The 13,851-nt window shown below is 42.1% G+C and overlaps 2 protein-coding genes across 5 annotated transcripts in view; one reads left to right on the top strand and one right to left on the bottom strand.

Moving 5' to 3' along the window:
- The window catches only part of dis3l (DIS3 like exosome 3'-5' exoribonuclease), a 23,540-nt gene extending 11,011 nt beyond the window's left edge, over nt 1–12,529 (bottom strand). Inside the window, exons 1-10 of one of the 2 annotated variants that reach the window (XM_034858230.1) lie at nt 12,275–12,529; nt 10,653–10,809; nt 9,076–9,204; nt 7,492–7,627; nt 6,919–7,086; nt 5,943–6,018; nt 5,557–5,736; nt 3,266–3,435; nt 2,821–2,982; nt 1,897–2,144 (exon numbers count right to left, since the gene is read on the bottom strand). In XM_034858230.1, coding sequence (XP_034714121.1) covers nt 1,897–2,144; nt 2,821–2,982; nt 3,266–3,435; nt 5,557–5,736; nt 5,943–6,018; nt 6,919–7,086; nt 7,492–7,627; nt 9,076–9,204; nt 10,653–10,809; nt 12,275–12,404 — 1,556 coding nt within the window. In that variant the 5' untranslated portion in view covers nt 12,405–12,529. The remainder of the gene's footprint in view (nt 1–1,896; nt 2,145–2,820; nt 2,983–3,265; nt 3,436–5,556; nt 5,737–5,942; nt 6,019–6,918; nt 7,087–7,491; nt 7,628–9,075; nt 9,205–10,652; nt 10,810–12,274) is intronic. The other variant, XM_034858317.1, reaches the window with a different exon arrangement.
- A 307-nt stretch (nt 12,530–12,836) lies between these two features.
- Nucleotides 12,837–13,851, top strand: part of LOC117935241 (multiple epidermal growth factor-like domains protein 11) — a 145,062-nt gene continuing 144,047 nt past the window's right edge. For all 3 annotated transcript variants that reach the window (XM_034857535.1, XM_034857391.1, XM_034857623.1), the window contains exon 1: nt 12,837–13,069. The gene's annotated coding sequence lies outside the window, so the exon portion shown is untranslated. The remainder of the gene's footprint in view (nt 13,070–13,851) is intronic.

Genomic DNA, 13,851 nt, shown 5'->3' with positions numbered 1-13,851 from the left:
CCCCCCCCCCCCCCCCCCTCCTGCAATTTGAATATTGCAGTACATATTGTGAGTTTGATAAAATAGGGATTAATTGTGTATTCCTATTTCTCCCGCTTTAATATATAATAACAATACTAAATAAGTCCTTTCTTACACTGCAGAGATTAGATTAAAACCACACTTGAAAACCTAAAAGAACAACAAAAAAACACTGAAATGTAAAGAAGTAAACTTTATTTCTGTGATTGATTTGCTCCCATGCATAGCGCAAAACGTTCTTCAGTCCATTTCATTCATCCTAACTCTGATGAAGACGCAGTAGTGCTGTAATGTTGAAATTAGGGAAGACTTTAGATCCACGTACTCCAGGGACTCTTCCCCCTTAAACCCCTTTTCCCTGCTGTGCCTGTAAGTCACTGTTTGTGATGACTGTTGTTTTGTATCTGTGTGTGTGTTGTTATGTATTTGGAAGCAGACATTCAGGCCTCTTTGTGCTTCTGCCTTAAAAACTTCTTCCATATTACACCCTCACTATAACCCCACTGGATCCTTATACACGCTGTATAAAATAAAGGGAAGCCAAATTATCCCAGATACAGGCGCTGACATCTGTTAATTTTGGCGCCTATGGTCTGCGTAGTGATCAAGCGTTAGAGCTGCTGTGACACAGTCCCGTCCATACACCCTCTCGACCAATCACAAATCAATTACAGCTGTCAATCATGACGTTCCATCCCGTTTTTTAATTTTATTTTTAGCATCAATTCAAAACAAGAGTTATCTTTAGACACTTTACAGATAGAGCAGGTCTAGACCACACTCTATAATTTACAAGGACCCAACAGGTCTAGTAGTTTCCTCCAGAGCAAGCAACGGGGCCACAGTGGCGAGGAAAAACTTCCTTTTAGGCAGAAACCTGGGACAGACCCAGACCCAGCCCAAGGCCCAGGCCCAGACCCAGGCCCAGACCCAGGCCCAGACCCAGGCCCAGACCCAGACCCAGACCCAGGCCCAGGCCCAGGCCCAGGCCCAGACCCAGCCCCAGGCCCAGACCCAGACCCAGACCCAGACCCAGACCCAGGCCCAGGCCCAGGCCCAGACCCAGACCCAGACCCAGACCCAGACCCAGGCCCAGGCCCAGGCCCAGACCCAGACCCAGACCCAGGCTCTTGGTAGGCGGTGTCTGACGACCGGTTGGGGTTAGAATGAAGAGTACCAATAACAGTCCCCAAAAAAATAGTAGTTTGTAGCAGTTCTTTGTAGTAGTTCATGGCATATCAGGGCACTGTGCTGTTACAAGGCACAGCAGGACGTAGCAGGACGTAGCAGGACGTAGCAGGGCACAGCAGGACGTAGCAGGACGTAGCAGGACGTAGCAGGGCACAGCAGGACGTAGCAGGACGTAGCAGGACGTAGCAGGATACAGCAGGATGTAGCAGGATACAGCAGGATGTAGCAGGACGTAGCAGGACGTAGCAGGACGTAGCAGGACGTAGCAGGGCGTAGCAGGACGTAGCAGGGCGTAGCAGGACGTAGCAGGGCGTAGCAGGACGTAGCAGGACGTAGCAGGACGTAGCAGGACCTTCCTAGAATGCAGGGAAGTGCACAGGTATGGGCTATTGTTGCCCGGGCAACTGCCCATTTGCCCTGGATGGCTTAGCTGCCCCCCTGATGAAAGAGGCTAAATAAATGTATCTCTATTTTTTTTTTGCTGTGGTGGCTGCATTATTACCATTATACGCCAATCACTGCTAAGTTTAATCACACTAACTTGCTATATATGATCCAATCTTGCACTCAGCGATGCCCTCTGCCCCCAGTCACGTGACTTTGTTTATATTCTCACACACGGAGTACCGCAAATGAAAGAGGAAAAGCCACGTTTTACACTCTACAGACCCCTGATTTCCTTACCTAGATCGGGCTTCCAGGTCAGTGAGTGAGCCCTCGGTGACGAAGTAGGTGACATCCGCGATGTGGACCCCGAGCTCCAGCTCCCCGCCCGGGAGCCTGCGCACCGACAGCGTGTCGTCTACGTCCTCGCAGCCCCGTGGGTCGATGCTGAAGACCAGGTGGCTCTCCCTGAGGTCCCGCCGCCTCGCCACCTCGGCAGGATCCATCCTCCACGGCCTTTCCGGAGAGTTGACCGGCATCTCTCTCAGCTGAGGACACGCAGACACATAAGGTCAGCAGCTGTGCATCACTTGGCTCTTTGCCAAGTACAAATCTCTACTTTCATTAATTTTGGGGCGTCTTATTCAATTTTATAGCATTGTAAAACAAATGGAAGTGTTTTTGAAATAGTATTGAGTAAAAGTTGACATATTCCAGTCTGTGATTATCATCTACATCCATTCCTTTAGTTTTAGTCTCAATAATTCCTAATTTCTGCTTTTCTAACTCAAACATTAGGGATAATTTCCTATAAATGAGGTTTATCGACAATCAATTCCAAAAATAACTGAAAAACTAACGTTAATAAGTTAGTGTTACGTAGTGTTGAAAAAGTGAAAAAAGTGACAAACATTGAAAAAAAGCTTCCGAAGTGTTGAAAAAAAGGGACAAAAATATAAAAAATAAATAAAAACATTGATAAAAAGAGTAACAAAAGTGTTGATTTTGGCGATGGATTAATAAAGAGAAGTCTAAGTCCAAAGTGACCCGAAGGACAACACAAGGGTCTTAAGCTCGATTGCAGAGCTCAATCCTGTTTAAGTAGAGAGAAAATGAAGTGCAGGTTGTTGATGCATTAATGATGTAAGTCAATCTGAGTTCATCCTAAGATGAGGGTTTATTAGATGTGCGTGTGGTTTAATGTGACGCGGCCTCCTGTCTGACCTGTGCGTCTGAGAAGGGAGGCACGTGGATGCAATTCTCTATGAGGATGGTCTGGACCTCCGTCTCCAGCTCTCCAGCCGGACCCAGCACCCGCACACTGTGGCCGTTGGGATACTGCGAGGTGCTCTCCCATGAATCGATGCGCACCACCACTCTGTGGTCCTGGGTGGGAGAAGACAAGGGACAGCATACACAACATGAGAGGGTTTTATACATTTCCTCATTCACCCTCATGTTTAACTGATTGGAAATGTTAGAAATCAGTTTTTACAAATCTCAGTCTAGGGAGACCACACTGCAAGGACACATGCATTAACTTCACTTTTTCTTTTGTTTATTCTTTGAATAAACTAAACTGAAATAATTAAAATAACATGCATCAATCTAATCACGCTGGTTTCTGAGTGAGTATGTTATTCGGCAGCCACATGAAGGCCGAGCAGACCTGCAGAGCGTCGGCCTGCTGAGTGCTGATGCGGATCTTGGGGATGCGACGGTCCCAGGGCACGGCCAGGATGCGCTGGGAGTTCCTGCTCTGGGGCTGGGGCCCCTCCCTGGGAGGGAAAGTGACCACGTAGTCCCTCCAGTTCCTCTGCAGGATCCCCACAACACGGCCTGTGGATTTTAATATTAGACATCAGTAGAAAGTATATTGTAGTGTTTAAAATATACTTTATTTTACAGACATTTGCCAATATTACAATGTCACAGTGTAACTACCTTGCCTAAAATTTATCTTAAAAATATTTGTCTTAGTAATTTGCTCTAAACAATGCCTACTCTCATAGTAAATTACCTTAACATGTACTGTCTTAACATGTACTGTCTTGGGGCCAAAATGTATCTGGATGGAAGGCCACGGGCCAAAATAAATGTTGAATGCTGAAGAATAACGTTATTCTTGCCTTTCTCCATAGACACAGCGTACATATGTAATTTAAATGGGAAGTTTCCCAGCACTGTGCTTTACATTGAAATTAAACTCAGATTACGTACTTTTTAACTGCACAAAATGTTTGTTTCGTAGTCATTACTTTTAAAATGAGAGGAGAATAAGCAGGAGCATGTCAAATCCACAGCGGGCCAAAACAAAGGGAGCACAGGCCAAACTTGGCCCACGGGCCCCAAATTGGGCAGCTTTGGAGTACACTCATAAATAATAAAAAGGGTACAGTCTAGAGAACCTTTTTGTAAGACTGGATGTAAACAATGCAGGTTCTATCTCATCCTTACTGACCGTCCAACACTGGATATACTCTGTATCGCGCTTGCGCAGGTCGAGTATTTAAATCAACAGAAGGTCACCCGTGACCTCAGGGCGACCTTGGCCGAGGTATTAAGTTTCAGTGTCATCCCTGAGCTCATTTCTTTTGCATCTTGAGAAACAGACAATGAGACGGATGCTGGCGATCATGGACTACGACCTCCATCCACCACACAGCACGTTCTTTAACCCTCGTATGGTATTCGGCTCAAATTGACCCATTTCTAATTTTTACAAGAAGAAAAATGGGACAAGTTACATTTTTTTTCTACCTGAAAATCAACGGCCTTTCCTTATTTCCTGTCATAAACAAACCCCACTTCCATGTTTAATAGTGTGCTAGTAGAGACTGATGCATTCCCTAAACACATATGTTATCTCAGCTGTTTGAAATTGAGATAAAATCAATAGTTGTTAAAAGACTTTGAAGTGAAATTATATATCAGCATGGTTTTTAAAACCCCAAATAAGTCCCGCGTCAGTTTTCATAGCATGGGACATTTAACCCTTGTATGGTATTTGGGTCAAATTGACCCATTTCAAATTTTTCAAAGAAGACAAATGGTCCAAGTTACATTTTTTTCTACCTGAAAATCAACGGCCTTACCTTATTTTCGGTGATGAACATGTATTCCTGAGTCATGAGCCTGTCTCTCTCCCATGAAATCACTTTGTCTTATAGGATATATTAACCCTCCTACACAATCTCTCTGGTCCTAACATATACATCTTACATCTTATAGCTTATTCCCTGTTATATATTGCCCTTATTCTTATTCAGTCAGTCAGTTTATAGGTTATTATGTTAATATTTAACAGTGATACTTAATATTTAATTATGATCTACTGCACTCTTCAATCTCTGCACTGTAACTTTCTTTTTAAATACCCTCAAGGAAGCACATAGTGCTTTTTGTTTAAACGCTGAATGCAAATGTAACTGTTTAAAAGCAAACCTTATGTGGTACAGTTAAATATTTAATTTTCTAAATAATGTCCCAGTGTTCATCCAAATATTTAAAGTATTTACGCAGGTGCAAACTGGTCAACTAACCCCAAAACAAGTACAACTTGGTCTCTTTTTGTTTGTTTTTCTCATCCTCCCGAGTCACCACAAAACATTCCTTCATGTAAGCACATGTACCGTGTGTAGTCTTGTGCATTATGTTGTGATGTTGTTATGTCTTGTACACTATGTTGCTATAATGCTGATTCTGTTTCTGATGCATTTGAAGTGAAGTGTGCGCATGCGCTAACGTGCAAACTCCGTCTCTGTCTTCTTACAACTGGTGCTACTTGGACAGAGAGTTTCCCTTTGGAGATCAATAAAGTTTTTCTGATTCTGATTAACTGTGTTGAGTGAAATCTGTTGACTGAATTTTGCGATGTCCTGTACACACCAAGAGACAAAAACACAGGACAGACAACGTCCCAGCAGAGTTAATGGGTCCAGTCAGGATATCCGGACCCACCTGTGGGCATGGGTTTACTGTCGGCTTCCTCCCCGGTCTTCTCCTCCCCCTGAGCATCCGTCAGGGCCGTGTCCTTTCCTCTCCACTCGCTCTTTGGCAGCAGCTCCACCACGACCACGTCGCCGTGCACGGCTCGGTTACGGTTCTTCCCACCGCACACCAACACGCCCCAACTCAGATCTGACACCAACCAGGGACGGGAAACAACATTTTGGGAGATATTAGAAATCTGACTCTGAACCCCCAGACGTCTACTTGTAACATAAGTTAACTTTCCTATCCATCCTAATTTTTTTTTTAAATGTTTCCAAATCTCACAGTGAGTAGTTGGTATGGGTGCTGTATGGGTGCAGTATGGGTGCAGTATGGGTTCTGTAGTTTTGCACCTTTGTTCTTGTCAGACAAACCCTCCGTCATGATTGAGGCTTCACTGTGCCGGTGCTTGCTGACATTCAGAGTACCCTGATGAAGAGAGAAGAAAGATGAGATTTGTTTTTATTTTAGTAGGACTGACCTGGAAGGAATTCTTAGTGACTAACACTCATGATTTTGTCGACTAATTGACAGATATGTAAAGAGGTTTTTTCCCACAAAGAATCATGCACCACTTTACATCTTGTGTTTACCCGAGATGTGCTCATCATTTTCTTGGAAATAATTCATATAGCTTGAAAAAGCATAGAAAACCCGACTAATCGACTAAAGAAATCTTATTCGACTAACAGCTGGAACACAGCGGGCGCGTCGCGTAATGTAGATACCGGACGTGTATTTCTTCTCATCCCAAAGCTCTCTCTCTCTCTATAGTAGTAAATAGTGGTAACTGCAGCCTGTGTGTGTGTGTGTGTGTGTGTGTGTGTGTGTGTCTGTGTGTCACTCTCTCTGTCCATTCGTCAGTCTCTCTTCCTTTGTGCCTGTCTTGATGTGAGAGTCCAGACAGCCAAAATCACCACGAGCCTGGCGGTTTTCTTTGCTGCCCTGTGGTCTTCCTGTAGGTGAATACCAGCCTGGCTTGAAACATACGCTCTCGCCTCACGCAAGAAATGGAGGAGACGCCGAAATTATCATTGCAGCTCGCGAGATGACGCGGACGCTACGCTTCCGGTATGAACGGACAGATTGGATAACATGGGCGGCGGAACAAAACTAGCCGGTGTATTTTGACTGAAACAACAACTGATTAGTCGACTAATTGACTAAGAAGGGGCATACCTAGATTTTAGAAACATTAACAATCTATCTACCAGAATTTTAAGGAAAAAAATACCATTTTGGAAGTTAAAACTACTTTGCTTTGCCAGTAACTTCTGTTCTAGAGAAGGACTTGCTAGATCTGAACCAGGTGGGTGTACTTGGCTGTACCTGAATGTACCGCCCAGACTTTATCCCAGCCTCCAGGACCTCAGCGGGCAGGTGTTCTGTAAACTCCCTCTCGGTGCCCTCGCTCTCCTTCTCCTGTAGCGCCTGGGAAATGGAGCTGTACAGATCGTGTGCTGCCTGCAACTGTGGCCAGAAGTTCTGTAAATATTCCTGTCAAAATAAAAAGGGACACAGAAGGCGGGAAAAAAGTCAGGAACAGATCAAATAACAGGCATTACGGGCCAGGGTCTTATGACATTTGGGAGACAATGCAGATACTCGTGTAGACGTTATGAAGCGTGATCCATATCTGTAAATCTGTGCAGTACAATGTGTGTTCACCATATTGTAGTGGTGTTCAAATTCTCTGTATGTATATATATGTCAACGTCTGCTTGTCTATTTTATTGTTTCTTTAATTATTGTAATACCAACAAGTTAAATTCTCATGTACAATTTATATAATAAAGATCGATACTTGGTATCCATGTATAGATACCTTATTTCCACATAAATTATCACAATGTTAAGCCTTATTGACCCCCCCCCACCCACCCACCCACCCTAGTCATGTACCTGGACGGAGATGACGTACACTCCAGAGTGGAGGGTGCTGTACTGAGCCACGGCGTCTTGGTTCTCTGTGATCATCACTATATCCTTCATACCTGCCAGGTGGTTATAGTACCATACTGCTGCAGAGTACACACACCTAGACACACAGACACACACACAGACACACACAGTCACACACAGTTTATTCACAAGTACGGATGCGGACAGCTTGCCTGTTAAAGCTCTAAACTTTGATTTTTATGCATTTAGTTTCTCTGACATATAAATTAACACTACCTGTGACTTAAAATGGATGTTCAACATTATAAAGATAAACATTTACAGCTCTGTTTACTGTCTTGTTTGTGCAATAAACTCATTTCATGGCAGCAGTATGCATCTCCAGCCTTCTGGCTTTAAAAGTCAACTTAAAAGTTTGGAGACGACATAATGTAGGACACCAGCGGACCGAATCAAATCTTGATCATAACAGAAATCATGGAGGTAAGCAGGACTTTAACTGTGTAGTTATCTCTTCCTTCTGTATGGGAGGTAAAGTTCCCACATGTTTCATTTGTGTGGTGTTAAATCATTCTTAGTTTGAACATTTGGGGATTTTGTCCACTGGTGTGACTTTCCGCATACAAATAAATCACAGCATCATACTTTATATAGCGCTTTATCATAGACATCATAGACAAAATGATTTGAGGAATCTCCCTGGGGAGATGGTAGGGAGAAGGGACTTCCTGGAGTCTCCGTTGGTGGGTCAGAGAGGTACTGGGGGGCCAGGGCAAGGAGGGACTGGTAGGTGAGAAGGAGGATTTTGTATGATGTGGGACTTAATTGGGAGCCAACAGAGGTGTTAAAAGTATTCACATTCATTACGTAATTAGAAGTTTAGATACTAGGGTTTAATAAGCCTTCTGTAGAAGTTGAAGTATCAACTCAAGCTTCTTACCGAAGTAAAAGTACTGGTTTGAAAACTACTTAAAGTATGAAGTAAAAGTAATTTAAGGGAAAAAAAATCACAATATTTTTGAAATTAGACCATACGGCGAGTTTTGAAAACATTTAGCTTGTGGTACTTGGGTGCGCAGAGGTCGCAGCGCATTGGAAAGGGAGTTGTTTTTGTATGCATGTACTGTATGCAAGCTCATCCCAATAATGCAACTTACTAACTCGACTTCCTCCCTGTCCTGGAGTCTTGAGCTCTCTCGCCCCTCTCCTCTCTCCTCCCATCACTTCCTGCAGCTGTGTCTGGCTCTGAAGCTGTGGATTCTGGATCTGTGAAGTCTGGATCTGAGGTTGGAGTCACATGCTGTCTCCATGTTCCTGCTCCAAACCCTCTGCTACAATTCTCCATGTCTCTCTCTCTCTGTCTGTCTGTCTGTCTCGCTCTTCTCTGTCTGTCTCTTTCTCTCACCCACAACAGGTCAAGGCAGATTACCGTCCACCCTGAGCCATGGTTCTGATCAAGAGATAACTGTTGTCGTGATTTGGTGCTATATAAACTAAAATTGAATTGAATTGACTTTGCATCCAACCCTTCTTAAAATATTCTTCCAGGTATGGGCAGGGATATAGAAGGTAAAGAGCACTGACCTGGTCTGCCACTTCTCCTGGCTCTCCCCCTTCTCTCGCGGACAATAGGAATACTCTTGAAATTCATTGGCGAACAGCACGCAGTCGTGTCGAGGGTCTTTCAGCAGGTTTCGCAGACGGTTGTATTGCCTGCACAGACACACACACAATTTTTCAGAAAACACTCTTAAGATCCAAATCATAGGGATAACTACAACACTATTGGTGGGTTTAAGAGGGTCAGAATAGAAAATCTTAATTAGCATTTCAATCACAAAAAACAACATGGAAATCTCACTTTTTGTCTGCAGACTTTATCCTTTTGGAGAAAAAACATAAGCAGGAAAATGTAAAGTGAACTGCAAGTTGCTTGTTATTAGCTTTTTGTCTCCCCGTGGTGATGTGTGCACTAGCGAGTTTTCCTTTTATATATAAGACAAGCATATATGATGCACTTTACTGTATCTTCCTATTAGTAGAGTAGCAAAGAAACTCAAAGGTCATTACGCATGCACGCACGCACGCACGTACGCACGCCTCCCTGTGGGTCGATGTGAACTGGAAACTTAAGTTACTGACACAGTATGGCATCAGAATTTGCTCTACCAGCTACCATTATCAAAAGTGTACTTGAAGCCTCATCATATTAATGATGCAACATTTATCAGAATGGCGGCGTTAGCAAAAATCCAAAAAAGAAGTCCTGAGGTCATGCGGGACTCCTTATTGACGAAGTTATTGTCAAAAGGCACTATGGCGTGTTTGTGTGGGAGACGTATCTAAAGTCACACGTTGTGCTTTGTCTGCAGAACTTCGATGTAACGAGCACGACCCCTACACGCTCTTCACACACACACACACACACACACACACACACACACACACACACACACACACACACACACACACACACACACCCACACACAGGTGCAGGTGGGTTGTCATTAGAGGCCTAATTCAAAAGCAGCCTCAGGAATTAAAAGGTTTTGAAGACAGGAGCCGTCATGTTGCTTACAGGCTGCCTGAGGCAGAATCATCTGTGTCTTCTAGTGGAATAATAAGCCTGACCACCACTGGCATGCTTCCTTTGACGTACGATAACACACGACTAAGGCTAAGAGGAGTCATCATGACGCCTTTAAGCCTGCAACTAACGATTATTTTTATCGTTGATCAATCTGAAGATTATTTTCTCTATTAATGGATCAGTTGTTTGGTCTCTAAATGTCGGAAAAAAGGTGAAAAATGTGGATCCGTGTTTCCCAAAACCCAAGATGATGATCCTCAAATGTCTTGTTTCGTCCACAAATCAAAGATATTCAGTTTACTGGCAAAGGTCAGAGAAGAAACTAGAAGATATTTACATTTAACAAGCTGACATCAGAGAATTGATTTACTCTTAAAAGGTTTTCATTTTAAATTTTGAGTCAGAAAAAGAAAAATTTGCAGGTTGGCAGGAAGACAACACGAGGGTTAACAAATCTCAACACGCTGTGCAGCTGTTCAGCAGGTTGCTGTGTGTGTGCGTGTGTGTGGGTGTGTGTGTGTTTGTGTGTGTGTGTGTGAGCGTGTGCGTGTGTGTGTGTGTGTGTGTGTACCTGCGTCCCTTGCTGTGCTGCACGGCCTGGCAGGCGGTCTGGGTGAAGACGACGCCCTGCAGCTCTCTGAACTCCAAGACCTCCAGATAGTCCACCACCACGCCGACGTCAGGAACCACGTAGTGGGTCAGATCTCCTGGCAGCACCTTGCCATCTGCAGGGGTGTAAGCAGGTAAAACCGGTCATTTACACGCTCACACGGCTGATACAGGGATTCACTTCTACACAAAGATGAGTCTAGATACCCGCAGATTAATCAATTCCTCCTCAACTGTTGAATTAATTGCAAACTATTTTGATACCTGATGAATCGGTTTGAGTACATTTTAAAAAGACATGATGTCAGCTTGTTAAATGTGAGTATGTTCTAGTTTCTTCTCTTCTATAACCAATAAAGATTAGATTAGATTAGATTAGATAATACTTCATTCATCCCACAGCGGGGAAATTCCCTTGTTACAGCAGCATTTTCTACAACAAGAGCAAAAACTAACAAACAAGAGAACACACAAAAAAACAAAAGAGAGTAGACTAAATGAAAAGTGGCGTCAAATAAAGGTATTTTAAAGTGCGGATTCCATAGTACAAAAACTAATATATTAATAATATCTTTGATTTAATAATATCTTTGAGTTGGGGACAAAATAAAGACATTTGAGGAAGTCATTTTGGGCTATTTGGGAAACACTGATCCACATTTTTCACCATTTTCTGACATTTTTTTTAAAGCAAAACAACTAATCAGTAATGAAAATAATCAGTAGTTGCAGTCGTAGATTTGATGGCTATTAACCAGCAACACCTGGCACATAGTAAGGGTGCTCTGATTGGTCGGTCACTGACCGCTATCGACCAATGAAGTGCTTTAAATAGTTTGAGTGGTGGTTTCCATAAATTGGCCGATCAGATGACGCAATACTCGTGAGTAAAATTGGGAAGGAGGAGCCTAAAATACTTAACATAAGACACCTCATGCCTTTTTATATTGACATCCCAAGATATGTGATTTTGTTTTCTTTGCTCTGCACTTTACGTTTAAGTTCACTTTAAGTTTGTGTTGTAAATTAACACTCACGGTTTGTTTTGTAATGCATTTCAAAACATGGCTTATTTGTTCAGCTCTGAGCTGTTTACGGTGGGTTTCTAACAGGAAGTAGAATGTTGTACATTTCCTGTCCATAAACAGTAAAATGTTGACAATTCACAATACATTAACTTCTGTTAATTTGAATACATATACATTGTTGTTAGCACATAGGCCTTCGACCATTTTATAGTTATAGACATAAACATTTTACATGGCCCCAAGCTGATATCTGGTTGCACTGTATGACAGGAAGTTAGCAATTGGGCAGGCTGTTGCCTAGCAATGGAAATGGAAATCTTATACATGTCCATATATATATATATATATATATATATAAATAAGACAACAAACTGTTTCATATCCATGTAAATCAGTAACAATAACAACAAATAAACTAGTTTGATGAAATACAGATTTTATCTGTGTGGTACATTCTCGCGCTCTTTGCTGCACTAGTATGTAGCTACCGTGTGTGTTCTGCTGGTAGTCCATTGTAAAGTGAATAAAAGGCTGTTTGTTGTTGTTGTGTCTCTACCGTTGTCACAGTCCGCCTGACACAGGGAGCTGAAGCAGGGAACCTGCTCCCTCAGATAATGCTCCCGGACCACACGGACCTTCCGGCCCCGGCAGCTCTTCAGATGGAGGATCTTCTCCGTCTTAATCATCCTCGGACTTCAGACCAGAGCCACGCGAAGCCGGCTCCTCTCGTTCGTTCAGCTGTTTGTTTATCGCTACGCGGGAAGCCACACTTGTAAACATTCACGCTCCACGTTAGGGAAGTGAGTGTGAAGGCAAGCCCGCTGACGTCGTGACGCAAAAGCGGGTTCTTCACTTGGTGCGTTCAGGTACTGTCGGACGTACAAGAATTACACGCGGTCATGAACGTTCGGTCAATACAATCAAGAAAAACTGCATTACGGCCGTTTTTTCTTGGACATGCTGCAGATATATAAACATTTTAATACTTTTATCGGTGGGCTATATGTTCACTTGCTATTGTGTTACCCTTCAGTCATTGATACTTAACAGTCATTTATTTAAATTACAAGTTTTAAGAATTCCCATGAAACTTAAAGACAACAGTGCTCAGCAGTGCCTCTAGTGGTGGGGATAATATCACCAACCGCTTAGCACTTTTAGCACTTAGCAAATTTGGTTAACAATCATTTTCAGCTTGTAAAATAAAGGGTAAACTGATGCAAAAAAAAAACTAACTTTAATAAGCCGAAAGGTCAGGAGTCGGCAGAGAAAACAAGCGATACAACACCGGTGAATATTGGACTTCAGTTAGTCGAAAAGAAAGCGGCGGCCATGTTGTTCTGCTGGACACGTAAGTACCTTTTTAGCTAGCTAGCTAGCATGCTAACAGCCGTGACCGTGGTTAAAGAAGTAGCCTAATGGGTTTTCTTTACTATAAAATAGTACCACAACAGTGTATAAAATTACTTTACATGTTAAATTCCCGCAGTGCAGTCATTATAGTTCTTTAGTAAACTCCGGCATGTGTTCATTTTGGGTAATTTTTCATGCCTGTTTTCTGGCTAAATGTTCAATTGCTACTAGTTTACAACGTTGTCTTCAAATAGCTAATCCGACATTAATATTTTAATATTTTTATTTATTTTTATTCGATACTGTAGAACTCAAACCTATAGACATCAGCCAAAAACTGCAAAGCATGATGTATTTATAATTTATTTTTTAATTAATTTAATTTTTTAAATTTTAACATTTATTTTTTTATTTAAAGAAACAATCGGTCATCACTGCTCAAAACATGAAATTATAAAGAAAGATATTTCAGTTTATATATTATGAGACTATCTAACAGTGTATTAATTACAGTATAAACGGATCCATGAAGTGTACAAAATAAAAATATAAATATGTAAATAAAAAATGTGAAATATTTACCAAAGTCGTTAAAGATATTGACAACAGATGATCTTAATTAAACAGATTGGAGTATATATCATATATAGTTACAGCTTTCTTATTGATTACTCGTTTAAGAGACTCAAAAATAGATGTCAATTTTAATTTGAAATAGTTTAAAGCATGGTCTTGTGTTTGAATATTTTGATTTTATGAATATGAAACTCTCCTATTATA

The sequence above is a fragment of the Etheostoma cragini genome, chromosome 1, assembly GCF_013103735.1.
Source record: "Etheostoma cragini isolate CJK2018 chromosome 1, CSU_Ecrag_1.0, whole genome shotgun sequence".
NCBI classification, from domain to species: domain Eukaryota; kingdom Metazoa; phylum Chordata; class Actinopteri; order Perciformes; family Percidae; genus Etheostoma; species Etheostoma cragini.
The sequence above is the reverse complement of the archived record's forward strand: the minus strand, read 5'-3'. Positions and strand labels throughout refer to the sequence as shown.